The sequence below is a fragment of the Coturnix japonica genome, chromosome 12 (genome assembly GCF_054131305.1).
Source record: "Coturnix japonica strain WE chromosome 12, WE-NBRP24, whole genome shotgun sequence".
In the NCBI taxonomy this organism is placed as follows: Eukaryota; Metazoa; Chordata; class Aves; order Galliformes; family Phasianidae; genus Coturnix; species Coturnix japonica.
In genome coordinates, this window is record NC_140674.1 from 18,889,297 (window position 1) to 18,916,701 (window position 27,405).

Here is a 27,405-nt window from a genome sequence, read left to right on the forward strand (position 1 = left end):
CACCAAAAGTGGGCACTTCCCGTGGTGCCCCATCTCCAATGTCAGGGTTTGGCTCTGAGAGCTGCTCTTTGCCCCAGACCTAATCCGGCGCAGCTTGAGAGCAAATTTAAACATCAATAAAGCATTTTGTTTGCTGTATATGGAATGGGGGATAAATGGTTGCTCCACTTGAAGCTGCGGGTGCTTCACTTTGGGATCTAATTCACATGGCCCAGCAGAGCTTGTTATGTCCTTAATAACAGCCAAGTACAAATTGCTTGCAAAATATGATTAAAAACAAACTGGGTTTCCATCTCAGCCATAGAAGCTTTTCATCGTTCTCTCCACGTGTCGACGGGATAGATTTTAAGAGCTCCCTTTGCAACTGTAATTAATATTGCTGTAGTCGCCCAGCTGGAACGGTAAACCGGAAATGCGTGGCGCGCAGTAACGAGAGAATGTGGCCATAAAACGATTGTGGAATTTAGTATTTTTCAATGAGTTTCTTTCTCCCTAATCCTTTATCTCTGACCGAATGCACTGATGGCTACCTCGGTCACTAATATAGGGAGAAATGGTAAGACTGACAATCGCGATGCTTTGTTCGTCATGTGCATGTTTTGTGCAACAGAGTACTCTAACCCATTCTAATTAGAGCTCTCATGCTTTTTTGCCCTACTGCTTCCCCCTGCATTGCTATAAAAGCATGTAAGATAACAAAAAGTCTATTTTCTACACGGTGCCTGCAATGTTCCTTGTTTTTAAATAGCGGTGTCTATTTGATATGACTGTCGGGTCTGAGGCCTCATCAAAGTCATGGTAAACTGAAAAATTACTGCTAGGTTTTGGGATTGCTCCCATCTTTTTCTTGTTTCAAGGCTTTTTTGTTTTTCCCCTTAGCTTGTAGGCTGTCACATCTCACATAAAGTGCTTAATGGTTCCCGCTGAGGAATTTCTTTATTTTTTATTTCTTTTGAACGATTGCATTTATCCCTTTATTTTTTCGGTTGTGTGGCTGACTCAGAGCAATGACTCAGAAGTCTGGCTGCACAGGGCGCTGCGCTGAGCCGGGCACCTCCCCTGGGCGCTCCGCACCATGACTCGCAGCCGCCTGGCAGCCGAGACTCCTCACTGAAGCAGCTCTTGACTTGGGGATTGCACCACTCCATGGAAGACGCTGTCATTGCTTCCTTCCCAAATGCATTTATTACAGAATAAATACAATTCTGGGCTCTCTTTGAGAAGTTTGAAGGAAGAGAAAACCCTGCAGGGGAAATTCTCCAAGCCAATCTTTGAAATGACGTTTTCCAGTTTACTATGATGGTGACCAAACATCACCTTTTCCAACAAATATAATTTTGTCGTGTATATACATATAAGTGTGTGTATCTATATGCACATACACGTTCCAAACAGAAAAAGAAGAGGTTGGCTATTGATTTTTCAGTGAGCTTTAATCAGTTTTGTTTTGTTTAATAAATGCTACATGCTACAAACATTGTCTTTCGTTCGTCTCATGTTTGTAATGACTCTGTAAAGCTATTTCTCGTTGCTCGTGCTGTTAGCATTGGCTTTTGAAGAGATGTGTGTGACCTCCTTCTCACTTCAGATGTAATAGCCATCGATTCCCTGTTTTGTTGCCCCCATCCCCTTTAGGATCTGACGGCCTTAGCCAAAGAACTGAGGGAGCTGCGCATTGAAGAAACCAATCGCCCTCTGAAGAAGGTGACAGACTACTCTTCCTCCAGTGAGGAGTCAGAGAGCAGCGAAGAAGAGGAGGAAGATGGGGAAAATGAGACACAGGATGGGACCGTGCCTGTCAGTGACATCCCAAGGCTTATGTAAGAGGCTCTTTGTTCTGGGGGAAACCGTAGCACTACAGCTTGTCTTTCTCTGGAGGAGCAGTAGCTGTGGCACAGGACATATCCAAAGCACACTGGTGTTCAGTGGCTGGCACTGGGAACAGCATAATGGTTCCAGACAGTAGTTTGCTCAGTTGTGTCTTTTTCCTGATCTGGATTAGAGATGTTTAATAGAGAAAGCTGGATTTTCTATCCGCATATTCAGTGAACTCATATTCCAAGTTAATCCCAGGCCTGTTCCTGCCTGCAGACCTGTTTGACGCTCTGTTCTTCAGCCTGGTGTTGCTTCAGATCAAGCCATAATGAAGCACGGTATTTGGTAGCCTGACCAGTGCCAGCTGCTGGAGCTTGGATTATTAGCATGAAATGTTCTGGGATTTTTGTCATTGATTTCTGTTGTTGGCTCAGTCCCTGTGCAGGCTAAAATGTTGAAAGTAAAAAGTCAGCAGACTATTACAGTGCATTTGTGTCCCTGTTAGAGGTCGTCAGACACTTCTGCTTTTAAATATTTCACTAGATGAGCAGGGAGGGAAGCACAGCATCAACATACACAAGACACAACTGCCTTCGTGCAGACTGAGTTCACTGAGGCTCCTCCACCAGTGCGTTGATGCTCCAGCAGGGGTTTGATTTCCTGCAGCCCTGAATTCACAGTTGATTTGGGGGACGGCTTGAGGGGCCTGTTAGCATGCTAATGGATTAATTTCCATCCCTCCTGCTAAATGAGGTGGGTTATTAGTCAATGGGGATGTACCTGACTTCATCCCTTGACTGGACGATGAGCAGCAGGGAGACACAGAGAGATGTGAGGGATTCACTTCATGTTCCTGGGTTGGAGCTTCCTTACAGGAGAAGCAGAGAAGTCAGACTTGTGGAATTCATCAGAGAAAGGCAGGAGGGAATCAGATGCCATGAATATGCAGCAGTTGGGTGGGCAGTCACACGTTCATGAAGGGAGCCTGGGGCTGCATGCAGAAGAGTTTAATAGGAAGCGGTTAATCTGTGCTGACATCTTTCCACAGAACACCTTGCATTTGAGCCCAAGGGAAGAAAATACCCCATGTATGCTTTGCAGCTGAGTGTATGGGATGACAGACGTGGCAGTGAGATGTGTGCCCCAAGTCCACCCCATCCCAATGCTGTCCACCCTGTCCCATCCATGAGCATGCCCCAGGGGGTGTGCATTGACATGCAAGACCCTTCTGTCTGAACAAGGGCAGGTGTGCTCTTTGGCACATGAGCTAGAGGTTTAGAGTTCTGTATGTAAGGCTGTGCAGGAATCTAGGGTCGCAGCTGTGTGTGTGGGGGGGGAAAGAAAACGGATGCTTGGTTTTGCACTCTTATTTCTCATAGGGAATGTTAACGTGAGTTCAGTCCAGATGTAGTTGGTTGTTTTTCTATACAAGCTTTATTTTTCCCGTGTTTGGTATGTTTCATTAGATGGCTGGGAGAGATGGTCTCATTTCCTGCTCTTTCTGAATGGTCTCCATATAACCCATCTTTAATCCCTTCTCCACTTCCTTGCACGTACTTCTTGAGTGCTTCACTGCTCTTTATTCCAACATTATTCAGTCTCCCCTGATGCAGCTTAAGCCCATTGCTTTTCTCTCTAGCATACAGGAAGGATTTTACTCCTTTCTTCTTTGCAGATAACTTTTCTGTATTGAAGCCTATGGTGATTCCCTCCAGCTCCCTCTTCTCTGGGCTATACCTGCCAGCTCTCTCTCAGGTCCAGGAGTTTCCTGTAGGGTGACCCATGAAGTGCAAGCAGCTGAAATTTGGGGATCTGGGGCTACAGGAACCTTTCATTCATTCACAGCACAGTCTGAAAATTGACACAGTCTCCTTTTCCTCAGTTTTCTTTGTTTATGAAAGGCGAACAATTGTGTTATTTTCCCATTCTTTGGTGGCACTGAAGTGTGAAGGGTAGGAAGGTGGTGCAAACTCAAGTGCTGGAGAAGCATGGTGTGCTGTTGTGTGGTGTCTGATGTTGTGATGTGAGCAAAGATGTGCTAAAGAGCGCGTTCATTCTGATGGCAAACAATGATGGTTTGTGTGGCTCCAAAATGCAAAGAAACTGGTGTGTCAGCAACACCTTCAGTACCAGCTGTCACAAGGCAATCCAGGCGCTTTGTCATTTGCTTGTGGTTGTATTTGAACTATATATAAGCTGCTTGTCTGTTTGTAATGTAAAATGGTAAGGTATAGTGGGAGCTCACTGCCTGTGACTTTCACTCTGAGCTAATCCTAAAACTTCACATGTTTGAGAGAAAATTTCCAGCACAAAAATAAACTCAGCTGCTCCAGAGCTCCATACCTCACAGCTGGGTCCCATGGAGGAGAATGGTGATGTTTCCACACAGAAGAGGTGCATTAAACAGCCCATTAGTCTCTCGAGTGGACTGATATCAAACCCACACTGTGAACTGCTCCTCCAGACAATTTGCCTTAATGTTACTGTCAGAACAGGACTCTGGTGGCTACAACAGAAAGCCAAGGCATGGCGGAGTGGGGTCACTGTGTCCTTACCATGGGCACACCTGACCTGATGCTGTATTCCTGTATCTTTGACAACATAAATGATTTCTCCAGACATATAAGTGGATGTGTTTTCTAATTTTTCTTCTTGTGCAATAGGAAACCTTACCCTGTCTAGAAATAATATTGAACTGGAGGATTTTTCATCTAGTTTAGCTAAGGAGGTGCCTGTCACTAATGCTTTTCTGTTCTGTCCTCAGACCAACAGGAATTCCTGGAAGCAATGAGCCGTACAACCTGGGAATGGTGACAACCCACGGTCTGGAGACTTCCCATGCAGATACGTTTAGCAATATTTCAAGGGAAGGGACTTTAATGGTGAGGGAGGTAAGTTGTAAAACAAAGATTTCCATGGAGCATCTTCAGGAGGTTTTGCCCATGTAAGCACAACAACTCACAGTGCTGTGTGTCCGGAACACAAAATGACTGAGTAAATTGTGCTCGTTAGTGCTCTCCTAATGCAATTTACACTCAGCAAATGTGACAAGTGCAAATGTTTCTCAGAACTACAAACAGCAGTGAATAGTAATGTCAGAGCAGAATGGGGCGAATGCTCAGGTAAACAACACCACTGTAGTCCCAGAATAGCTCCAAGCAACAGAAGTTATCTTGAGTTTAGAGTGCTTTTTTGGAGTCAGGCCCAAAGCTCCCCCAGGGCTTTGCAACCTTTAGTACCATGCAGCTGTTGGAGGCGTTCAGCAGATGTGGTGTTTTGGAGGCTTTATGTGGGGCTGCAGGCAGCTGGTGCTGCTCACGAGGACTGAGCCAGTTGGTTGGAAGGCTGAGTGCAGCTTCCATCAAACCCAGACACTGCAGACACCGCTGCTGCTGCTGCTTTCCCACTCAGAAATCTTGGCCCATTGCCTTTGCCACATTCTCAGAGACCAAATCTCCATGTTGTCCCAACCTTCCCAGCTCCCAGGAAGCACAGTGCTAACAAAGCAACACAGCTAGGTCATTTCTCCATCAATGATACTGAAAAAAAGAGGCAGGAGAAGGTATGTCCAGTTGGTTGAGGAAGATGTCCAGTGTTTCTTCATTTTGTCTTGTTCCAATGGCTGGTGATGACATTGGAAACAAGAAAGACAGGAAGGTTTCCAAAGAAGTTACAGAGGGTTTGTTGCAGGTTTATTGCTGTTCAGAACTGCACAGCTCACCTGATCCTTCACCGTCATTTACCTGTTCTGAGCAGAGACCCCTGAAACTTGGTCAGCCCTGTGCCCATCCTTGTGGCAGCAACACTGAGGAGGCTGAGTAAGAAAATAAGTCAGGCATTTCTGGAATGAGCTTGGATTGCATTGCAGCCACAATGTGCCAAAACAGTGAAGCAGTCGAGTAGAGCAAGACTTACAGGAAGGTTTAAAAGCCACAGGAGAAATAAGCAGGGGGAGAAATCTCTTTGGGAAGAGAGAATGTCATAAGACACCCAGACCATGATGCAGGGTGCTCACTCTGTTCTTCTGATCACAGCTGTCACAGCCAGAGGAAGGGCTCGCTGACCTCTGGGGGCTTTGGGCAAAGGCTTGCGTGCCACCCTGCACAGGCAGGATGGCGAGGTGCTTGGAGGATGGGGTAATAGTTGATAGATTAATGTTGTCAGAGCAGACGGATAAGTTGCTGAGCCTGTTTCAGAGGAATTTTTTCACTAATCCCTGTAGGAGGAGAATTCTCTAACAATCTCATTGTACCTGGATTCATCAGAATGGCAAATACCTCAAAACAATGGGCAGGGAAGGGGGAAGTTTCCTAGCACCTGCCTCACATGAGGTTGAGATTGGAAGAAGGAGGAATGTATTGGGGTAGCTGAGTGCTTGCTTGACATGGGCAGCTGTAATTCAGTATTCACCTGGGAGGTTTTCTCTGCAGACAAGTGACTCCTGGTGATGCTGCGGGGAACGTTGTGCACAGAGCAGGGTGTGAATAGCTCTGCCGCTGCAGGCGAGGGTGATGCTGTCACTGTTCACTGCTGTTTTGGGTTACAGAAACATGCAATGGGGACTCTGTTGGCATTTGCGGTCAGGCTACTCGCCGCCGTAGCAGTGAAAAGCCATTAAAGCTCATGCTGATCAAGGGGACAGATTCTCCTGTCACTGTGGCTGGCAGCAGCGTGGGACGAGAGCTGGCCACAGGGCAGCCATGGGGCTTGCACCCATGGCAGCAAGAGCAGAATCTGCCTTATGTTCCTCTTCTCAAAACAACGATGATCAGGCTTCTCCTTTTGCTGTATTGTGGCTAATTACTCTGTATGGACTTTGTCATTAACCCTGTCTTTATTTCTCTTGGTGGGGGGGTTTGCTGCTTGCCGGATTGCATGGGGATGGAGACAGCAGAGGGGACCCTTGTCCTGTTCTCGCTCAGGGAACTGATGACTGCAGACAACTTGGTTTTGTTGTTTTCTCTTCTTTTTCTCTATTTTTTTTTTCCCCTTCTCTTTCTTCCTCATGCCTTGTGTTTCTGCAGACCTCTGGTGAAAAAAAGCGTTCTGGCCACGCAGCCAGCAATGGCTTTGCAGGCCACATCAATCTCCCTGATCTGGTGCAGCAAAGCCACTCGCCTGCAGGCACGCCGACCGAGGCCCTGGGGCGAGTCTCCACGCATGCGCAAGACATGGACTCGGTGCCTGAAGTAGGTGGTGGGGGCTCTTCTTCTCCTCTGCGCTGCTTTAAACAAGTATTAACATCTCTGTCCCGTAAGGGGCCTTTCTGCTTTCTTCCCTCGCTTTCTTTGCTCTTCTCTCTCTTTGTTTCCAGTCCGTGTGGGCGAGCGTAGGGAAATGAAAGGGGAGCTGGTGGGTAATTGGTGTATGGGTTTGTGTCCCGTGGTAGAAATGTGTTAGGCCTTATCTCAACACAGCAGCTGAAGTTTTGGTGATGGTGGCTTGAATGCTGCAAACTGATGTGAAAGTCCCCATCTCTAGGTACCTGGAAATGTAAAAAGAATATGAGTCAATGGTGCCATTAACTGGCCCAGCTTCTACTTGTGCAATCTCTGAGACTTAGCATGATCCCAAAGGTTAACAAAAAACAAAGCTAATAAGGCAAACATTTCCTGTCACATTATGGTCCCCTGGTAGCTTTTTCAAAGGGACACGACTGAACATAACGATCATTTAAGGTATAAAAAGTCCTAAAAAGGACAAGATGTTACACATGAGGGAATTGGTGTGTCTTGCTGCCACCAGCAGCTCTGGGAAACAGTCACATATTTCTCTGTTTCCCCATGAAAAATCAACCAGGTTGGTGTTAAACAACCCATTTATTTTTCTTTTTGTTTGGTTGGGCATACATTGGTAGTTCTGTCATCCTCTTTCATAGAGATGATGTACTCATTTTGCAGTTTGCTTTTACTAGCAGTATAAAAATACGAATTGCTTGGAATTGTGCACTGATCAAATGTAAGAACAGACAGTGCACAACTTGACCTCCAAGTTTTATCTATCCCCTTGCTGCCTCCAAAAACAGCAATGAGACAGTTGGTCCTGAAGTGACACCTTCCAGAGTCATCCTGGGACTGCTTAAACATGAGCAGACAGTTTGTGAGGATAGGCTTGAAATATATTCATTTATGGAATGCCAAGCAAGAGGATCCTTTCCATTTCTGAAGCTGCATTTTTAGGGCTGACTTAGCAAGGAGTGGGTGTAAGTGGAAAGTTTTGGATTCGGTTCTTCCAGGTGACTCACGCAGCCTGCAGACTGGCAGACGGTGGCATAGGCACCTTACTTGGAGGTTATCCCTTGTCCTGATTGTGTGGGGACCCCTACAGCTGTGTCTTCATGGGAGGTGTTGTGCACAGCTGCTCTCATGCAGGGCTCTGCATCCACACTGCTGATGTTAGCGGTGTTGTGCCGTGTCCCAGTGGTGCTGTAGGGTAGTGGAGCTAAAGAATAGGATGGTTCCGTTTCCATAATGTTACCCTTATGGCGTGGGCAAGAGAGATCTGGATGTGTCAGCAGATGGGGTTGGCTTGTTCTCTGTGGGTCCACAAATGAATGCGCTCTCTGCTTGAGCCCAGCTCAGAGCTGAAGCTGAAGCCGAAGTGTTGCTTATGGTGCCCAGCAATATTAACAGCACGGACCATGGGTAGGATGCACTGACAGACATGCTGAGCTGCCCTGAAGGCTCATGGATGGGAACTGTGACAGTGCCACACAGAGCAACCTCAGGCCTGTTGGGATCACTGCAGTGGGCTGCACACAGAGCTGTCAAAGCCTCCAGAGCTGCATGAGTGTGGGGAAGGCACGGAACAGTTGTCAGGCTGCTCTTCCACGCTGCTTCACTCCATGCAAGCAGCGCTGCAGTGTGTAGGAAGGAGTGGGTCAGAAAGGACCAGCACTATCTCACCCTGCAGGAAGATGAGGACTTAGTATTTAAATAACGGACTAGGAAGTTCTTAAAATGTCACCTCCTTAGGAGAGGAACAGCTGAATCTGAGCAGAGAAGGAGGAGCTGCTTGGGGGATTGGAAGGTGGGAGTTCCATCATAGTTCACTTGTATGAAAGCGCCTGGATCTCAGCTGGAAAGCATCCCCGTAAATACTGAATATTTTTCCCTCTTTGAGTTGTGGGTGCTTTATGGAAGATACCCAACACAGGGAAAAAAAATGTGTGTATTTATTGGATATGAAAGAAGCACAGAGTAGCAAGTATATCTTGCGTGTACGTGTAAGTGTTTGGGCCATGCAGCATATGTAAATCTGGTATCTGTTACTGCAGCCTTCTCTGCCTCGGGCTGCAAGCTCCTTACATGGGTCTCCATTACCATTTTCCTTTTTTGAAATCATCCTGTTTCTATGGCAACACAGGGCTGTGCCAGGCCATGGGAATGAGGATGGGGAGGGAAGAGGCAGAGCTGTGTGCTCACCCCATGCAGTGCTACTGGGGAAGGGCTGGGGGAACTTCTGGGGCTGTTCTCACATGCCCCTCATGAAGCCTCAGGCAGGAGTGGGGCTGTTTCCCTTCCTTCTTGGGGGACCTGGTGTCGTGAGGACTGAGCAAGGTGTGTTTCCAGTGAGGACAACATCGCAGGGAATCAGGACGTGAACAGCCCTGCTGCTGCTGCAGGAAGATTTGATTTTCGCTGCTGTTACGGCTCTTAATGTAGGTCACAAATAAAGAGCACCCTGGATAAATACTGTAATAAGAAGAATGGTGGCACTTTGACTCCCAAGTAAGGCTGTCATTTTGCTTGGGAGAAAGCTTTGCTTTGTTTTCTGCCTTAACAAAACAATGGTTTTAAAAAGAAAGCAACGTGGTGCTGCCGTTTGTTCCTATTCAGATCTCCTTGGTAAAGTGTTGGCTCTGGCCTTCCCTACAATATGTTCAGGTTCAGTTTTCCTGACTTAGAAATGGCTTTTTCTGCAGCCTCACCTGAAACGCTGTAGACAATCTAAAATACTTCCTTGGAATTGCAAGTAACCCATCCCTGCCATACAAGTGACATGGTGGAGACCAGAGCTGGGGAGGATGGAGCAGTGTGGGATGTGCTGTGTTCTCACCTCTTCATTCCCTGTCCTATGCTGAGCACTGCCATGGGGTTTTCCACAGAGCTCATGTGGGGCAGTTGCATTAACAGGAGAAACAACCCCTTACCACTGATGTCCCATCCTGGGCTTTAAGACAGGTGTGCTGTGCTCAGAGAAGTTGTTTAGCCCTGCGTTCACTTTTGCCTCTGACACTGCGGCTTCTCCGCTAACCAGTCTGGCTGTGCTGTGCTTCTACCTGCGAGCCAAGCCCGTGGCACTGGGCACTGCAACCGTGTGCCTGCACTTCTTGTTCTCTGCTGCTCCAGAGGCATCCACAAATCCAATGGAATGTCATCCATGATGACTTCTGGGGGAGGAGGAGTAAATGTTCACAGAGGGCTCACAAAGGGCGCTGCAGGGACAGGTGCTGTGCTCCCATTGCAAAGCCACACACACCAAGTGTTAGTGTTATTTCTGTGCTCTGAGCTCTCTCTGTGCTTTTTATTTTGCAGTATGGAATGGGAAGTAGCACCAAAGCTTCTTTCACCCCCTTTGTGGACACCAGAGTGTATCAGACCTCGCCTACCGATGAAGATGAAGATGAGGACGAAGAGTCATCTGCTACTGGTAGGAGACAATGTGACCTTTTGTGAAGCCTGAATAACCCCCTTGAACCTCTCAGATTTCATTTACTCTTGTGTTTGTACCCTTGTGCTTTCCAATTTCCATCCAATTCCTTCTCCCCATCACCACTGAAATACCCCCAGAAAGAGAGAAGACAGAATAGCAGAAGTCCACCCATCCCTCTCTGCCTGGGCACCTGGGAGAGTTGTTCCTGGCAGAACCAGGAGGTGGCATTCACTCCAAAAAGCTTGCAGTTGCTTAGAACTCATTGAAAACAGATGCATGTGGACAGGGTTAGGGCTGGTCATCCCTGTGGGCAGTGCTGGAGGATGCTGCCTGTTACCGCTTTAGTGTTGCTTCCAACCTATGAGAAAATAATACTGTTATCTCTTAAAACTTGCAGATTATAACAGAGTGATGACATCCCTGTCAAAAAAAAAAAAAAAAAAGAAAAAGAAACAATAATATATAATAGTATATATTTGTATATAATATAATATATAATAATAATCAAGAATTTGCTTCCAGTAACCAATCACACCTCACTGTCCTGTTGTTTCCTTGTTAGCACTGTTCACCAGTGAGCTGCTCAGACAGGAGCAGGCCAAGCTGAATGAAGCCAGGAAGATCTCCGTGGTGAACGTGAACCCCACCAACATCCGTCCCCACAGTGACACCCCAGAGATAAGGAAGTATAAGAAGCGCTTCAACTCAGAGATACTGTGTGCTGCTTTGTGGGGTGAGCTCCTGGTTACATCGTCCCCTCAGATGAGCTTAATGGCAATGCAACACCAATACTTCATGGCAGAACCTGGTTCATGCCTCTGGTTGTCCTGCTGTGGTTGTCTCTATATTGTGCAAGGCTTATGTCCCTGGGACCCTTTGGTATAAGAGCGATGCTTCTTGTCTATGAGAATGCTGCCCTTAGTTATGATTGTCACATAGAGATAGCAGAGAATGAACTTGGGCTGTAATCCTCTGGTGGGCAGCAGCCGTGGCTCCTTGTGCCCATTGGTCTCTCTGTTTCAGGTGTAAATCTGCTGGTGGGCACAGAAAATGGCCTGATGCTGCTGGACCGAAGCGGGCAAGGGAAGGTCTACAACCTAATCAACAGACGGCGGTTCCAGCAGATGGACGTACTCGAGGGCTTGAATGTCCTCGTGACAATATCAGGTACAACTCTCACCCCATCACTGACCTTCTGGTTCCAAATGCAGGAAATGAGAATGTGGAAATTAATGTGGGAATCCTGCAGAGGATGGTCGGTCATCGAATCTGGGAAGCTTTTCAATTTCATTGTGGAAAGAGCTTTACTTTTATCTTCCTTGAGGGAAAATAAACATTGGAATCTCAGGGTTTCCCATGCAAACCCAGTGTGGCTGTGCACAGAGGACTGGAGCCCAGGGCTGTTCCTGGGGCTGCGTGCTGCTTTGTTACCTCTTTCTGCCTCTTATGGCTGAGTTTCCTTTGCCAACAGGAAAGAAGAATAAGCTGCGAGTGTACTATCTCTCCTGGCTGAGAAACAGGATTTTACACAATGACCCTGAAGTAGAGAAGAAGCAGGGCTGGATCACAGTCGGGGACCTGGAAGGCTGCATCCACTACAAAGTCGGTGAGTGGCTGGGGTTCCCGTGCCGTGGGAGGCTGTGGTGCAAAAACACATGGAGGCATTTGTAGTTCCCAGTTCAGCCATGAAATGAGCAGCTGGGAGGTTCAGCAATGAGAAGGGGCTGTGTGCCCACAGCTCTGAGCCTGGGGAGGGTGATGCTCACTGAACTGCCCAGGGCTGCTGATCTGCTCCTCAGTATTGGGAGTGCCTCCGTCACAGCCTGTGTGATAAAATGCCTTGGTAAACATCTTCCAGTTTATCACATTGATCATGTGCTGCATAAATTACAAGCAAAAGATATTTGGAGTCTTTGGGGATTTTTATTCTGTAGCCCTAGATCTGATCTGATGATTTCTATTGAAAGTATGGGTAAACTGCAGCCAGAAATAATTTTATTATTGGTCTGTATGTATTAGGTGGACGCTACTGCATGAGAACCAACAGAGAGCCTTAGCAGCTGCTTCTGGAGATAAACTGTGCTGTCTTGAAGTAAAAAAAGAATGTTTTAAACATCTTTTATTCTAATTTTAGTGAAATATGAAAGAATCAAGTTCCTGGTGATTGCCTTAAAGAATGCTGTAGAGATCTATGCTTGGGCTCCTAAACCATATCACAAGTTTATGGCATTTAAGGTATGTGTGCCTTGTCCCACAGTACTCTCTGTGATTGTAAATACATGAGGTTTCTATACTGTGTGGTGTAGGAAGATGTTTTGCCTACACAGTCCGGCTCCTCTTGAGGACCAATGAAGATAAGCACCCACAGGATTTCCTTTCAGTCTTGCTGTGCGGTGCCAGGGCCTTCAGACCCCAAGGACACAAACAAAACCTCTCCTCAAAAGCCTTATCATCACTGTACTTCCCCTGGCAGAAATGTTGTGAAGCCTGTGGCCGTAGAGATGTGATATGTGCCGCTTATGGCTACCAATGAAGCATTAATACTGCTTATCCTGGGAGGCTTCATTGCAGACGTTGTAGAAAGCTCACCAAATGTCCTTTTATAAAGCAGAGTTGAGGTTTTAGGGGATTTTTTTTTAACCTTGTTTGCTTGCTTCAACCACAGAGAGTGAAATCAGGCTGGCTTTATTTTCCATAGTTATTTTGCAAGGTTCCCTCCCCTTCTGCAGTGTGAATTCTGTATCAAGAAAGTGCAGGAGAGTGACCCGCTGTTTTTCTCTCCCTTTTCATCTACTTCAGAGCTAGTACTGAGACCTTTCTCCTATATAACCTGCCAGAGGCTGTGCTGTACTTAGTACCTTAAAGCACTTTTCGTTCTAAGCTCTGTGCAGCAGCAAGTCACAAGGGGCAGTGCCTTCTGGAGACTTTCATGCTGAGTAATCTCATTTTGAATCCTTCCAGAACAAATGGGCTTATTTGGTATTAGGTCACATTTGCTTTCTCTGAACAAAAGCCAGAATTAATGGGCCGGGTGACATGAAGAGCTCGGCAGCATTAGTGGAGCCCTGGATCTGTGGGCTTGGTTGGGATGCTGCCCAGCACTCACAGTGCTGCTCTTCCCACCTGGGTGCTGAGAATCCTCACCTTGCCTTGATAGGCACAGATCTATTCAGGCAACTGGAAATACAGCTCATTGATCTCCTTGTTTGAGAGTCAGAGAGGTGCTTGCACAGGGAGCAAGGGCTGCCCTTGGGGGGAAGATCTGTGCCTGGCAGGGTGAGCACCTGTGTGCTGGGAAGGCTGGAGTGAGTGGGTGATTCCCTCTGAGGTGTATGACTGAGGAACAGCATCAGGAATGTAAATAATGACATGCTTAATAGGAAGCACGTTTAAACAAATTTGATTTCAAAACCATATTGGGCTGTCCATGGGGTTTGTTATTTTTTCCTGTGGTACTCACTAAAAGGGTTATAAAAGTCTTTTGCAGATCTCCAGCACAAACCACTGCTTGTCGATCTCACTGTAGAAGAGGGTCAGAGACTCAAGGTTATCTTTGGATCACACACTGGTTTCCATGTGATTGATGTAGATTCTGGGAACTCTTATGATATCTATATACCATCTCACGTGAGTACATGGGGGAGTGCATCTCAGAAAGGGGATTATTTGCTCCCTAGAGCTACCTGTTTATTTGCCTCCTTTGACTTTGATTCATCAGCCAGTGGTTGCTGATGGGTGTTGCTGCCAGGTGTCAGCCATCAGCCTTTGGGTGTACGCGTTGTGATCTCTGTACAATTGCTGACCCTGCTCATCCTTGATGTGTAAGACAGCTTTGGCAGCAGTGTAAACATGACAGTTTATTCCCCTTCAAGCTTATCTCTAAAAGCTGATGCCTCTTTGTTGAATGGAATGTGGGTTTTGTTCTTAGTGTGGTTTTGGGTTTTGTTTTTCTTAGGCTTTGCTCCCTTCCTTTTACCACTTCTTCCATTCAATGTAATTCTGACTTGTAGGGTTTATTTTAACTGCAGATTCAGGGCAATATTACTCCTCATGCCATTGTCATCCTGCCTAAAACAGACGGGATGGAGATGCTTGTGTGCTACGAGGATGAAGGTGTTTATGTGAACACCTACGGACGGATAACTAAAGATGTGGTGCTCCAGTGGGGAGAAATGCCTACTTCTGTGGGTAGGTCAACCCTTCCTCTTCGCCTTCATAAGGTAGAAATGCCATAAGGTGCAGAGTCAAGCATGCTGGTTATTTGGGATTTTGGGACTTTGAATTTCAACCCATCATGTAGTATTGAGCTCAGCACACATGCTAACACCTACCAAACATTTTGTTTTGACAGCCTACATTCATTCCAATCAAATAATGGGCTGGGGAGAGAAAGCTATTGAAATTCGGTCAGTGGAGACAGGACATTTGGATGGAGTATTTATGCACAAACGAGCTCAAAGATTAAAGTTTCTATGTGAAAGAAATGATAAGGTAAGTCCACTGCAAAATTTGTATACGTGCTTTAAGGTAGAACCGATCAGTTTTTAGACTTTAAGTCTAGTTTGTCCTGGGGTTAATGAGTAATTAAGCTCAAGGTCTTGTTTAATAAACAGTGCTCATAAATCCCATCCCAGTTAGTTTTCTTCAGTGGACGAAGATCTCAATAAATGGGTCAATAAATGCCTCTTCTACTTCAAACTGAGGTCCCCGTGGATTTAGCTTGAATTCCTCTCTAGTGCTACATCTGACCATTAACTGTTGAGGCCACCAAATAAGCTCTGCAGGAGTTAAGAAATGGTAGCGCTAAGGTTGTGTGATAACCCTAACCTGAGTGGAGGTGTAGAAACATTACGATGCATTTTCATCTTCGTGATCGTGTTTTCTCCACGGGCCCCCATGTTTTTCTATAGACAGCACTGATAAATGCTGTTCCGCGGCTACTACCACTGTGCTGAGCATTGACCCAAATGGTTAACGTTTAGCAAGGTATGAATCACTGAACTCAGTCATATTAATGTTGCATAATAAATGATGCTGTGGCAGTGACGTGATAAACATGGTATTTGTGGGCTATTCCAAACCTGATTTGCTGATAGCAATGGGGGTGTTGTTACTACGAAGTGGTTGGGATTTGAGCTTGTGTGGGCTCACAAGGCTGGATCCTTCCTGGGCTGGGTTGCTTCCACTTTGAACTGCTTCCCCAGGCTGAGCTCCGTGCCACCATCAGCTCCATATCTTTGATTGTGCTAAAAACCATCAATACTCACTGAGGTTTTTTCCCCTGCCCCCAAACAGGTATTTTTCGCGTCGGTCAGATCCGGAGGAAGCAGCCAAGTGTTTTTCATGACCCTGAACAGAAACTCCATGATGAACTGGTAACAGAGGAGCCCTTGGCACTTACCTTCGTGGCATTATTTCTAATTTAAAGGACATTAAACACGTGGACTAACACTGTAGAGGCAGATGCGGAGGGTCCTGAGGATCACTGCTCCCCATGCTCCCCTGCCGCCCCGGGGAGGGCTCGGCACGCGCCCCGCACGCGGCTTGGGATAGGGAAACCACCTCCAGAGGTCTCCCGATTATGCTGTGTTATAGTGGGTTATGAGTTTCTTTCTTTCTTTCTTTTGGGTTTTTTCTTCCCAGTTTTTCTTTTTCTTTGCCCCCTACTTTGTAAGAACGGGGAAAGAAACCGTGTCAAAAAAGTCTGTTTTTAATTCTGTCTGCCTGCTAGCATCAAATATATAGTATGTTGTAAAGTTACCAATTAAATCTGGTGAGAGACAGCACAATAAATGTACCTTTTATCTTTGTGATGAAGGCCATAACCGTATAGCTGGGTAATTTTAGAACTCTTTTGCCTTCACCAACATTTACATGTTGCTTTTGGCAGCAACGGCTTAACAGATTTTTAAAGAAGAGAAAAATAATAGGTTTTTTTCCCCTCTTTTGGGAAATGGATTTTAAATGGCTAAACTACTAGCCTTAGACTAATAAAAATCAGCTACCATTTTTGTCAAGTCTGTCCATCCATATTTCTATATGGATCTTCACATGATGCTGTGTCGTGATAGGGACAGCGGTGCCGTTTGCTGCCGCTCCAGATACTGGCGGGGATGGAGGGGGCCGGGGGCACCCATGCCATGGAGGGGCAGCTGGCGTGGGGACGGGCACAGAGCGAGCCGCCCGCTGTGCTGCTGACCAGGCTTGTAAAGAGCTTAACAATATATATGTGTGTGGTTCCTTCGGCCAAGGGTCTGAATCTATACTTGTTTTCTGCCCCTCCCCGCCCCCCAACCCCGCGCTCCCTATGAATTACCCAACATACAGTGAAAGACGACATCTGTGCCGAAATGTGTGTGTGTTTAGTTCGGGTTGAATCGTGTCCTTATAAACTCTGCTCAGTTGATTTACGTTTCAGTGCGTATCTGGGGTTTTCTTTCTCAGTAGCTGCAAGCATGGCCGCTGTGGTATTGGGGTGTCGCATAACAAGGTCTGTGTTGCTGGTTTTAACCTACCTCGTTTCGTTTGGGTTTATTTTTTTTTCGTTTTGTTTTGTTTTCTTTTTGTTTCGTTCCGTTGTTTTGCTGTTGATCACAGCACTGTTACCTCCAGCGACATATAGAAAGCTTAACTGGCAATCTTGGTGTACTCAGTAACGATGGCTTTATTAAAAAATGATTAAATCAACAGGACTTGGTCAAACTCGAATCTTTATCCAGGGCGCAAGCATTGCTCACCGCGGATGGGATGGGGTGGGATGGGATGCTCTGCCCACAGTGGTACCCACGTGGATGGGGCACAGCCCCTGGGGCAGCACCTCCCGCTGCCCCCACTGCCCCTGGTCCCCCGCAGCACAGCATGGTGACAGCCCTCAAACCCATCACCCATTGCCAACCACTCTGTCTGTTTTCACTGGGGTTGCTACCTGAAATTGGAGCTTTTTATTAAATTATGATGCAGGTGAATGATCACTCCTTCGTTTCATTTTGTGCTCCCTTCGATGTGACTGGTTCAGAATATGCAGCTTTAAATGATGGTTTTTTTTTCAGTTGTGGGGTGCTGGGGTGCATTGATGAAATAAAAGAGAATTGTTGTGTATGAACACGAGGCAGTTTGTGAATGTATTCTTTAAAAGCACAGCAGCACAAACCGATCAGAAGGAACCAATAGCAGCACCTCAGTCCCTGCCCTCACCCCACATCATTACATAACCACTATCCATCATGCTACCCCCCACCTTCCCCTGCCCTAATCTGTGCCAGGCAGCGCAGCCCCATCCAGACCCCATGGAAAGACATCTGGAGTCACTGGGAGCCAAATACGTGTTCCAGTCGCCCTGGGTGCATCACAGCCAGCTGCCCCGCAAACACCACCCTGCCCTTTTTTGGGTATGTAAGAAGCCCTCCTTGCCACGCACACCCCACGGGCATCCTGAAGTCTTTTCCTCACCCCGAGCAGGGATGTTGGAGTGGGCTCAGCCAGAGGGGTGGGAGCAGAGGCTGGAGCTGCACGAATACAATGAACCCTTTACCTCGAGTTAAAGTTTTACCCTGAACCCAGCATGGCGATGAGCAGTGTTCGCCTCCCTGTTTTTCCCTCTATGGAAAGCACCCTCAGTACCCACATGAAGGCTCCTGATGGCTCACCGTAACCCATTGGAAGGATACAGCACCTGTAGGCATGTAGGGTTCCAGTCCATCCTGTGCAGGGTTTCAGCACAGAGCTGAGCAGGACCAGTTCAGACCAGATTCGCAGCACTGTGCAAAGTCCGATCCAGCATCAGCAATCACAGCAAGTGGGGCTGTGTGCTCAACCACCACGGGCTGCTTGGGGACAGTGGGGTAATGGTGGTGCTCGGAGTCACTTGGCTGTGCTGTGTCTCCGTGTGTGCATGCAGCATTCTCTGAGCCCTCTGAATGTATGGTGTGTGCAGGCATTGCAGTGAGGGCTGCAGCTACATACATACAGATACCTGGACACGGCTGCATCTATACAAATTTGCTTCTCACAAATATATTTTAAAGCAGGTGCCAAGTGATACATGAATAAAACACTTACTCGTTTCTTAGCATCTTGGTTCCATGTGCTGGAAAGGTTTCTTCTTGCTAACATTCAGCAAGTTTCGTGATGCGGTCAATAAACCCAATGCAGAAGCCATCACAGGTGCTGAACTGAGCGTGGTTGCATTCCCTGCTCCCCAGCATGGCACAGTGCCATAGGACAGCCCAAACTCAGCCATCCTCTGCACTGCCCACATCCCCTCTCTGCCCTCAGAGAGTCCCCATTCTTCTATTTGTGCCCCCCCCCCAAAAAAAATGCATGGGTTGGCTCTGAGCTGACAACTGCTGGAAGGACGGGTTTCTCATTAACTCCAGAGGTGATATAGTCCCATCTCCCCTGGCACGGTCACTTCTACTGCCCCTGCTGTCCCTTCTGCAGAGAGCAGGAGCAGCTCAGCACAGTGTGGGGAGCAGTGGGGATGGACGGGAAGAGCAAAATGCAGGCGGAGAAGGTAAGTGCTGGTAGTGGTGGGCACTGGGATTTGGAGGGAGAACAGCACCCAGGGTTGGTGGTTGCTGCATGCCAACACTGCAACCACCAAAAATACCCCTTTGAATTCACCGCTCTGTGATTTCTGTGTACAGAGCCAGGACAGAGGGGCCAGAGGGTTGTTTTATAAGATCTTTTTCAACTCAGGATAATTTCAGCTGTGATGGAGTGAAAAAAAGTACTCTCACCAGCACTGCTGAAAGCCAGCAGCATGGTGTGTCCTCCCAGCTGCATTAAGGGGTGCTGTTGGGACACTGTGGGGGCATGGGTCCATCCCAGGGCTGCATCCTTCCCAGCTGGAGCTGAGGTTGTGCTCTGCTGCTCTGCTCCCTCACAGCACCTCACAGGAACGTTGGTCCTCTCTGTCTTCACCGCAGTGTTGGGCTTCTTCCAGTACGGCTACAGCCTGGGCGTCATCAACGCCCCGCAGAAGGTACGTGCCCAGCAGGGTCCTGGGGAGGAAAATCCCCACCGCAGAGCCCAGGGGTGGCTGTAGCTCTGAGCTGATGGCGTTTTCCTCTTTGCCTGCTGCAGGTGATAGAAGCGCACTATGGGCGCATGCTGGGCGCTGTCCCCATGGTGAGGCACGCCACCAATACCTCCGGGGATGATGCTGCTATCACTGTCACCATCCCCAGCACAGAGGCATGGGGCAGCTCCCAGGGGACGCTCCCACCCTCAGCTGGCTTTGAGGACCCCCCCGTGTCCCCTCACATCCTCACCATGTACTGGTCCCTCTCCGTCTCCATGTTTGCTGTTGGAGGCATGATCTCCTCCTTCACCGTGGGCTGGATTGGCGACCGGCTGGGGAGGTGAGCAGCTGCCTCTGGCTCCAATTGAGCTAAAGGCATCACCCTGCCCAAACTGTCACTGCATGCATGCTATAAGTCTGCTTTGTGCTGTAAAAAACTGAGGTTTTCAGCAGAATTTTGCTGTGCAGATCTCTGTGGGGTTGGAGGGCTGGGAGGGACCAGATTCGTTTCCCCCGGTATTTACGGCTTTACACAGAGCCCGGAGCTGGAATTCAGCCCCTGCCCTCCCCGCTCCCATGTGCTCTCCAGGCATGTGAGTCCCCACACTACAACTCCTCTCCATGAATTTCAAATTCATAGAAGCATATAATCATTAAGGTCGGAGAAGACCTACAAGGATCTTCCAGTCCAAACGTAGTACACTGTGTCAGTACAGTGTAAGTCTTTATGTCTGAATTTTCTCCAGAACATTCTTCTTTCTTGTAGAAATACCACTTGTGCCATTTTGCCTAATTCAATGAAGGAACCATCAGACCTCCAATACAGTGCTCCAAACATCCCAGAGGTCTGGCTTATTAAAATCCTACAGTACAGATTGGGTGTTTTATTTCAATGCTCAGCCCTCAACCGAGAAGCCACTGAGGAAACCTTACAGACACTCCAATCCCATCCTCTCTGTGACAAAAAAAAAAAACAAAAAAAAAAAAAAACAAAAAAAAAAGATAGGGCATTTCAGCATCATTTGCCATGTTCTAGAAGCCCCAGTTTCCCTGCACCCCTCTGATATTTCTGCTGCCCTGCAGAGTGAAAGCCATGCTGGTGGTCAACGTCCTCTCCATCGCTGGCAACCTCCTCATGGGGCTGGCCAAGCTGGGGCCATCTCACATCCTCATCATCGCTGGGCGGGCGATCACGGGGCTGTACTGCGGTGAGTGCCAGCAGGGCAGGCGCTGGGATGGAGAAGGTTTCTCCTCCATGCTCGTTCTTCTCAATCCGGGATCCTCCATAGGGCTATTTGTGTCAGCTCCATCATAAATTCAATTATGCTAGAAGGGAGCTGGACGCACCTCCTGGGCAGTACCCCAGACTTCAGGCTCAGTCTTGGTGGTGACTGTCCCATTAGTGTGCTGTTAGCTGTGCTGTTTAACAGGTTCCCAAGACAACAGTACTATCTACACCCAGACTGCAGATAGTACAGCAGCACTGCGAGTAGTGAGGAAAAGATAGCAGGCAGATAATATGGAATTGCATTGGAATTAGCTTAGAAATACAACTTGTTATCGCTGTTACTGGTGCTCTCTGATGGGTCAAGGAAAGCCTTGTAGAAAGCTCTTTGCTCTGTGATAACTGCTCCCAGCAGAGCTCTGCTCTGTGCAGAGCTGTGCATGTGCATGTGCATGTGCAGCCACTGGGCTGGATGGGGTGTGGGGCGTGGGATAAGTAATGTGTGATATGAGATGTGGGATATGGGTTATGGGATGGAGGATGCAGGACGATGGATGCGGTATGTGAAATGACAGATGCTGGATGCTGGATGTGGGATTCAGGCTCCATCCTCCTTTCTAGTTGGGGGAGAGGTCTCTGCTGCCCACAGAGGGGTGATGTTCATGTGCTCTGTGCAGGGCTCTCCTCTGGCCTCGTGCCCATGTATGTGAGTGAAGTCTCTCCCACTGCCCTCCGAGGAGCACTGGGGACACTGCACCAGCTGGCCATCGTCACAGGCATCCTCATCAGCCAGGTAAGAAGGGAAAGCCACAGAACCAGAGGGAGCATGACAGATATCAGGGGATACATGGGGGAACCTGAGAGAAATATTTCACATTATATTCTAAAACTGAAGGAGAATTTGCCCTAATGGGGTTAAACTCCAGCCCTGTGTCAGAGGTGTGAAACATCCTAAGGTCTTCTACTCACCCATGTGAGATTTTGGAAGACATCTGGTCAGAGCCAGACTGGGTGCTGAGCATGAGATACTCACTATCTAAATATGTCTCTGTCAGAGGGGTAGGGAGCACTGTGCACTGTGTTGGGTGTCCCTGCCATGTGACAGACTGGCACATCCATGTACTGCGACCAACACATCCAGAAAATGATGTAACCATGAGTTCATCTCATGTGACGTAGCCCAAAGTTTGCATCTTCTTACTCTTTCCTGAAAAAAAAAATATATATATAAATATATATGGGAAATAGGCGGCAAGGTCCTGCTTGTTGTGCTGGGGTTACAAAAATGCTTTGCAAATAGAGCAAAGAAAAATGCTGCTCACGCATAATTTGAAAATCTCTCACTGCTTTCCAACATGCCTCCATAATTCCAGGTCCTGGGTCTGGACTTTCTCCTTGGCAATGATGAGCTGTGGCCGCTGCTGCTTGGGTTGTCTGGGGTGGCTGCTCTGCTGCAGTTCTTCCTGCTGCTGCTGTGCCCTGAGAGCCCCCGCTATCTCTACATCAAGCTGGGGAAGGTGGAGGAGGCCAAAAAAAGTAAGAGAAGTTCTGGGTTCACCTGTCTGTTCTTATACCACCCATAGTGTTACCTGTCAGTGTACCTCCGTTTTGGTCAGGCAGAGTTCCCTCATTAATCTAATACAATAAGAAAATGTTGAACTTTCTCTTAAGGTTTGAAAAGGCTCAGAGGAAACTGTGACCCAATGAAAGAGATTGCTGAGATGGAGAAGGAAAAGCAAGAAGCTGCGAGTGAGAAGAGAGTGTCCATCGGGCAGCTGTTCAGCTCCTCCAAGTACCGGCAGGCAGTGATCGTGGCACTGATGGTTCAGATATCACAGCAGTTCTCAGGCATCAATGCGGTGAGACTCCCAAAACTGTTAAAGAAATCCACACTGTCCTCCTGTCCTTCACTTCCACAAGATAGGAAGTGCCTTATTCTTTGAGAGAAGGGAGACACTGGAGTCATTTCAATACAGTAATATCCAAAAAGCTCTTCAAACCTCTGCTCTATCACAGCGTTTGTTTCCAATGTGCAGTGCTGGGAATCCAATTTTGGAGCTTAAACATGGGGCCACGTGGAGGAGAACTTTCAAAAATGAAAATGCAACAGTTCAGGAGGGAAATTTAAATAGGATTTTTAACTCCCTTGGGTTCTTTCGAAAGGTCTGGCTTTAATCATTATAATAAATACTTAAAAAGTTGAAAGATTAATCACAATTAAATAACTTCAAGTGTCAGCCAAGCAGGAGAAATCCTTCAAGAGAACAGAACGTTACAGCAGCCCTGTTACCTAATCCTTCATCCTATTGCATTTTGATAGATCTTTTACTACTCTACAAACATTTTCGAGAGAGCCGGCGTTGGCCAACCAGTTTATGCAACCATTGGCGTTGGAGTGGTGAACACTGTCTTCACGGTTATCTCCGTAAGTAAATATTTCTGCCCTACATTCCCAAAATGAGAGAGATGAGGTTTGATGTTGAAACTTGACTTTATGCTGGAGCTGTGGCTGGGTGTCATGGCTTTACAGAGCTGCTCATGAATACCTCAGAGGAGAATCCTTCCCTGGGCACCCCCTCCTCTGGAAAATCCTTGCTGTCAGACAGCACTGCTCAGTGCCTTGTGAGTGACAGCTGCATCATCTTGTGCAGGGAAGCTCAGGTAGATCAGCACTGAGCCCCAGAGAAAAGTTACCTTTGAGACTGTGATTCCATGGGTCCAATCTGCCCCAGGAGCAGACAGCTCACAAGCTCCTTATCTTCAGTCCTTCAGATTTTCCTCTGCATGCACACAGTGCCTGCATGATAGATATCCAAAGGCTACTCCATAAATGAACAGAGCACTTTTCCTCCTCAGATTTACGCATTGCTCTATAGCAATAAAAGGGTGGTTCCAGCTTCCCCAGCCATTCCATTCATGTCTCTCTCTTGGGAGCATTGATCCAATTCTAATCAGCAGATATATTTTTTTTTAATTATGTTTTTTTTTAATGTGGTTATTACTATAATAAGAGCAGAAAACGCCAAGCATGACCACTTCCCTCATATCTTTAGAATGCATTAGGGAGTAAAGGACTTTTACCCACGAGGAAGTGGGACTAGATGCAATGCAGAAATACAGGTCTTAGTCCATCCTATGGAGGTAGAAGGCTTTGGGGTGAAATTTCTTTAGTGAAAGTCTGTTGCAGGTCCCATGCAGAGGAGAAGCTCTGAGTGTTCATTGTGAAACGAGGCACAGAGGCTGTGCCACCGGAGGTCTGCCTCCAGCTCAGATGGTCTCCTTGCAGTCCCACATCTACCCTGGGGACATTTGCTCTCTTGGCCATCAACACTTAAAGAGTTACCTACACCTGTCAATGAATGACAGACCCTGACTGAAAGGCAGAATAACTGACAGACAGGCAGATCTTGGCAAGGATCTGCAGCTCCACGTGTCTGTAGGATGACCTGTCTCCAGAACAGAGACCATCTCCTGGAAGCATAAATCACTGGCCGTAATTACAGGAAGAGGAGATGTCTGCGGTTGAGTGAATGGCCACAAGTGTCCTTTAAAATGGAAGGGAAGAAACAGGCAATCTCAGAGGCTGATGTAGGGTATTTTAAGGCAAGTCGTCGGGTTGCCACCTGGAGCTGCCTCTGTCTTCTTGGGTGAAGCAGTCGGTACAGATACATATGTCAAAAGCTGGGTGAGACGATCAGAGTCCAAGAAGAGCTGAAGGAGCAAACTGAGTGCTGTGGCTGTCAGCTAAGCAGAAGGAATCTGGGAGCCGCCAGGGCAAAACTTCTGACTCCAGCTGCCACGCAGGCAAGGTGCATTGACCACATGAGCTAGAAGAGCAGGAGTGAGTTGTGTTGATGGTAACGAGCTGTTTGCTGCTAACAGACCTGATTGGCCTCCTAAGAGCAGGGCTGCTAGGGACTGATCACGCATGCATTTCTGCAGGTCTTCCTGGTGGAGAAGGCGGGCAGGCGCTCACTGTTCCTGGCTGGTCTGATGGGCATGTTGATCAGTGCCGTGGCCATGACGGTTGGACTTGCACTCCTGGTAAGGCTTCATCTCCACTTTTTAATCTGTAATTTGCAAACAAGAATAGTGAAAGCTTTGCATGTTCATCTTCATCTCACAGATGTCCTAGAAGGGACAAAATGGCAATATCTGGAGCTGTTTTTTGTCATGTAGTACCTGGAGACATTGCATTGTTTGTGTCCTGCATGCATAGCCCCTACTTGTCTGAATAAAGAGTGATTTCTGAAAAAGAAAATTAATTAATTAGCAATAATTAATGAGAATCACTTTGGAACCATAACGCCAAGTGCATCCTCTTGCAGAGCCAGTTCGCCTGGATGAGTTATGTCAGCATGATCGCCATCTTCCTCTTCGTTATATTCTTTGAAGTTGGGCCTGGGCCCATCCCCTGGTTCATTGTAGCTGAGCTCTTCAGCCAAGGCCCACGCCCCGCCGCCATTGCTGTTGCCGGCTTCTGCAACTGGGCCTGCAACTTCATTGTGGGGATGTGCTTCCAGTACATCGCGGTAAGAAACCTCCCTAATGAGGTGGGTGAGGTCCCCAAGGCAGAATAGCGGGATGTGCACATGTTCTCCAAATCTCCAAGGCTAGGCAGACAGGGGTGACGATACGCCATGCTGTGGTCTGATGGCTGTGCCCTGCTCTCATTGTCCCACTGCAGGATCTGTGCGGACCGTATGTGTTTGTTGTCTTCGCCGTCCTCCTCCTTGTCTTCTTCTTGTTTGCGTACCTCAAAGTACCTGAGACGAAGGGGAAGTCATTTGAGGAGATCGCAGCCGTATTCCGCCGCAAGAAGCTCCCAGCCAAATCCATGACAGAGCTCGAAGACCTGCGTGGCGGGGAGGAGGCGTAGGCATGGCCACACACACAGGAAGGAGGGATGCAGAAGGAAACCTTAGGCAAAAGTCTCATTTCACAAACACCTTGCAGGTGCCAGCCCAGGAGGACACATCAACTGTGGGACTTCTGAGCACTGCCTGCACCATCCAGCCACAGGTGTCATTTTGCTCTGAAACTGTTGGTACAGCTGAGCTGCAGAAAGAGCCAAGGAAAGAATGGGAGGAATACCCAGTACATGTGTGCCTCAGTGTCCCACTGCATTGTGGCAGCATGATCTTACTAGCTGGTAAAGCATTATATGAAACAGGGTCATCGCTTAGCTGGAACAAAGGGGTTGGGTGATGCTGAAGCCTTATGCCTTCACCTTTTCTTCTCATGCTTGCTGCCTCCTCCTGCTGAGTGATCTGAAGCCTTGAGAAAACACCTGGTAGTGCAGCTGTGCTAGCAGAATACTGCACGGATCACAGATCCACAAACTGGTATGGGTTGGAAAGGACATAACATCCATCCAGTCCCATAGGCAGGATAGCTCCCATTAGACCAGGTTCAAAGCCCCATCCAACCCGGCCTTGAATGCCTCCAGGGATGGAGCACCCACAGCTTCTCAGGGCAGCCTGTGCCAGAGCCTCATTACCAGGTGGAGTCTCACAAGAGCAGAGGGTACACTCACCTCCCTTGACCTGCTGGCCACACTTCTTTTGATGCAGCGCAGGGTACAGCTGACTTTCTGAGCTATAAGTGCACATTGCCAGCTCATAGTCACCCTTTTTTCATCCACCCAAGCGTTTTCCCTCAGGGCTGCTCCCCACTCAGTCATTACCCAGCCTGTATTCATGCTTGGGGTTGCCCTGAGCCAGGTACAGGATCTTGCATTTGGTCTTGTTGAACTTTATGAGGTTTGCATGTGCTCCACCTCTCAGGCCTGTCCAGCATTTTTCAGTGTTTTTCAGAGAAATTAAGAAACTCTGTCCGGGTTGATACGTGTGATTGCAGACTATTTCTCTCCTCTTTCCTTGTAGGAAGCTGTTTCTCTCTGTTTTATCTCTCCCGTGGTGTGACCATTGCCAGGTCGCCTCCCCTCGCTGCCCTCTGTCTTTTTGTACAGTGCTTAGATCAGCTGTAACAATTAATGATTTTTTTTACTCGAGCTTTTGAGATTTGTATGTTCCTTGCTGTGAAACAAGGCTTTCTAGCAAGCTCCTCAGGATAGATACCCACTATTTATTTCAGAAGAAACACCAGTGCTGCTCACAGTGAGCTCACATTGACGACAAGCACTGCAGTGGTTGTGATGGGAATGTTCACGCTCCCTTCTTTGGGCCTGAACTTCCTTCCCATGCAGACACTGCAACTGGAAGTGCAGGCACAAGGTTCACCAGGACCAGCATTGGCCCCATGTGTTCAGTGGAGGATATTTCACCATATCCTGGAATGCCTGCAATAACAGCAATGTTATCTGTCTGTTACATAAAGGTGACCGTGAACAACATCTGCAGCGTGTGCTGGCTTGTGCTGTTGTCTGCCCCCTCCGTGCATCTCAGACACACGTCCATCTCCAGACAGGAGACATTTCTTTTTCCAGCAGGGCACATTTGCTCTGCAGGTGGCATTTGCTGTGCGGCTGCAGAACATCCCTGCTGGCACGCAGAGCTGAGCTTTGCACAGTTACCTGAGGAGTGCATCAGTCAGTGGCGCTTTCAGGAGGGACTGCATTCAATATTAATAACACAGCATCGAGGTGTCATTTGTTTAGCAACACACTGAGCCAGGCAGCCTTTGTTTTCCTCTGTGCCACCAAATAAATGACAACTAAAAGCCTGAA

General features: G+C 47.7%; 2 protein-coding genes across 14 annotated transcripts in view; both read left to right on the forward strand.

Annotated features, from left to right (window-relative positions):
* Window positions 1–17,157, forward strand: part of TNIK (TRAF2 and NCK interacting kinase) — a 122,886-nt gene extending 105,729 nt beyond the window's left edge. For 8 of the 13 annotated variants that reach the window (XM_085513294.1, XM_085513295.1, XM_085513300.1 and 5 more), the window contains 12 exons: window positions 1,636–1,820; window positions 4,580–4,706; window positions 6,840–7,004; window positions 10,353–10,467; window positions 11,033–11,203; window positions 11,494–11,637; window positions 11,942–12,076; window positions 12,605–12,705; window positions 13,948–14,097; window positions 14,499–14,658; window positions 14,822–14,961; window positions 15,766–17,157. In XM_085513294.1, the coding sequence (XP_085369420.1) occupies window positions 1,636–1,820; window positions 4,580–4,706; window positions 6,840–7,004; window positions 10,353–10,467; window positions 11,033–11,203; window positions 11,494–11,637; window positions 11,942–12,076; window positions 12,605–12,705; window positions 13,948–14,097; window positions 14,499–14,658; window positions 14,822–14,961; window positions 15,766–15,849 (1,677 nt within the window). In that variant the 3' untranslated portion in view covers window positions 15,850–17,157. The remainder of the gene's footprint in view (window positions 1–1,635; window positions 1,821–4,579; window positions 4,707–6,839; window positions 7,005–10,352; window positions 10,468–11,032; window positions 11,204–11,493; window positions 11,638–11,941; window positions 12,077–12,604; window positions 12,706–13,947; window positions 14,098–14,498; window positions 14,659–14,821; window positions 14,962–15,765) is intronic. The other 5 variants (XM_085513298.1, XM_085513299.1, XM_085513305.1 and 2 more) reach the window with 1 other exon arrangement.
* A 1,667-nt stretch (window positions 17,158–18,824) lies between these two features.
* SLC2A2 (solute carrier family 2 member 2) lies at window positions 18,825–27,405 on the forward strand. The gene is made up of 11 exons (XM_015872003.2): window positions 18,825–18,982; window positions 19,358–19,453; window positions 19,555–19,832; window positions 20,576–20,700; window positions 21,395–21,510; window positions 22,091–22,253; window positions 22,389–22,576; window positions 23,038–23,142; window positions 24,660–24,761; window positions 25,046–25,249; window positions 25,405–27,405. The coding sequence occupies exons 1-11, from the start codon at window positions 18,950–18,952 to the stop codon at window positions 25,594–25,596; spliced, it is 1,602 nt and encodes a 533-aa protein (XP_015727489.2). The 5' UTR covers window positions 18,825–18,949; the 3' UTR covers window positions 25,597–27,405.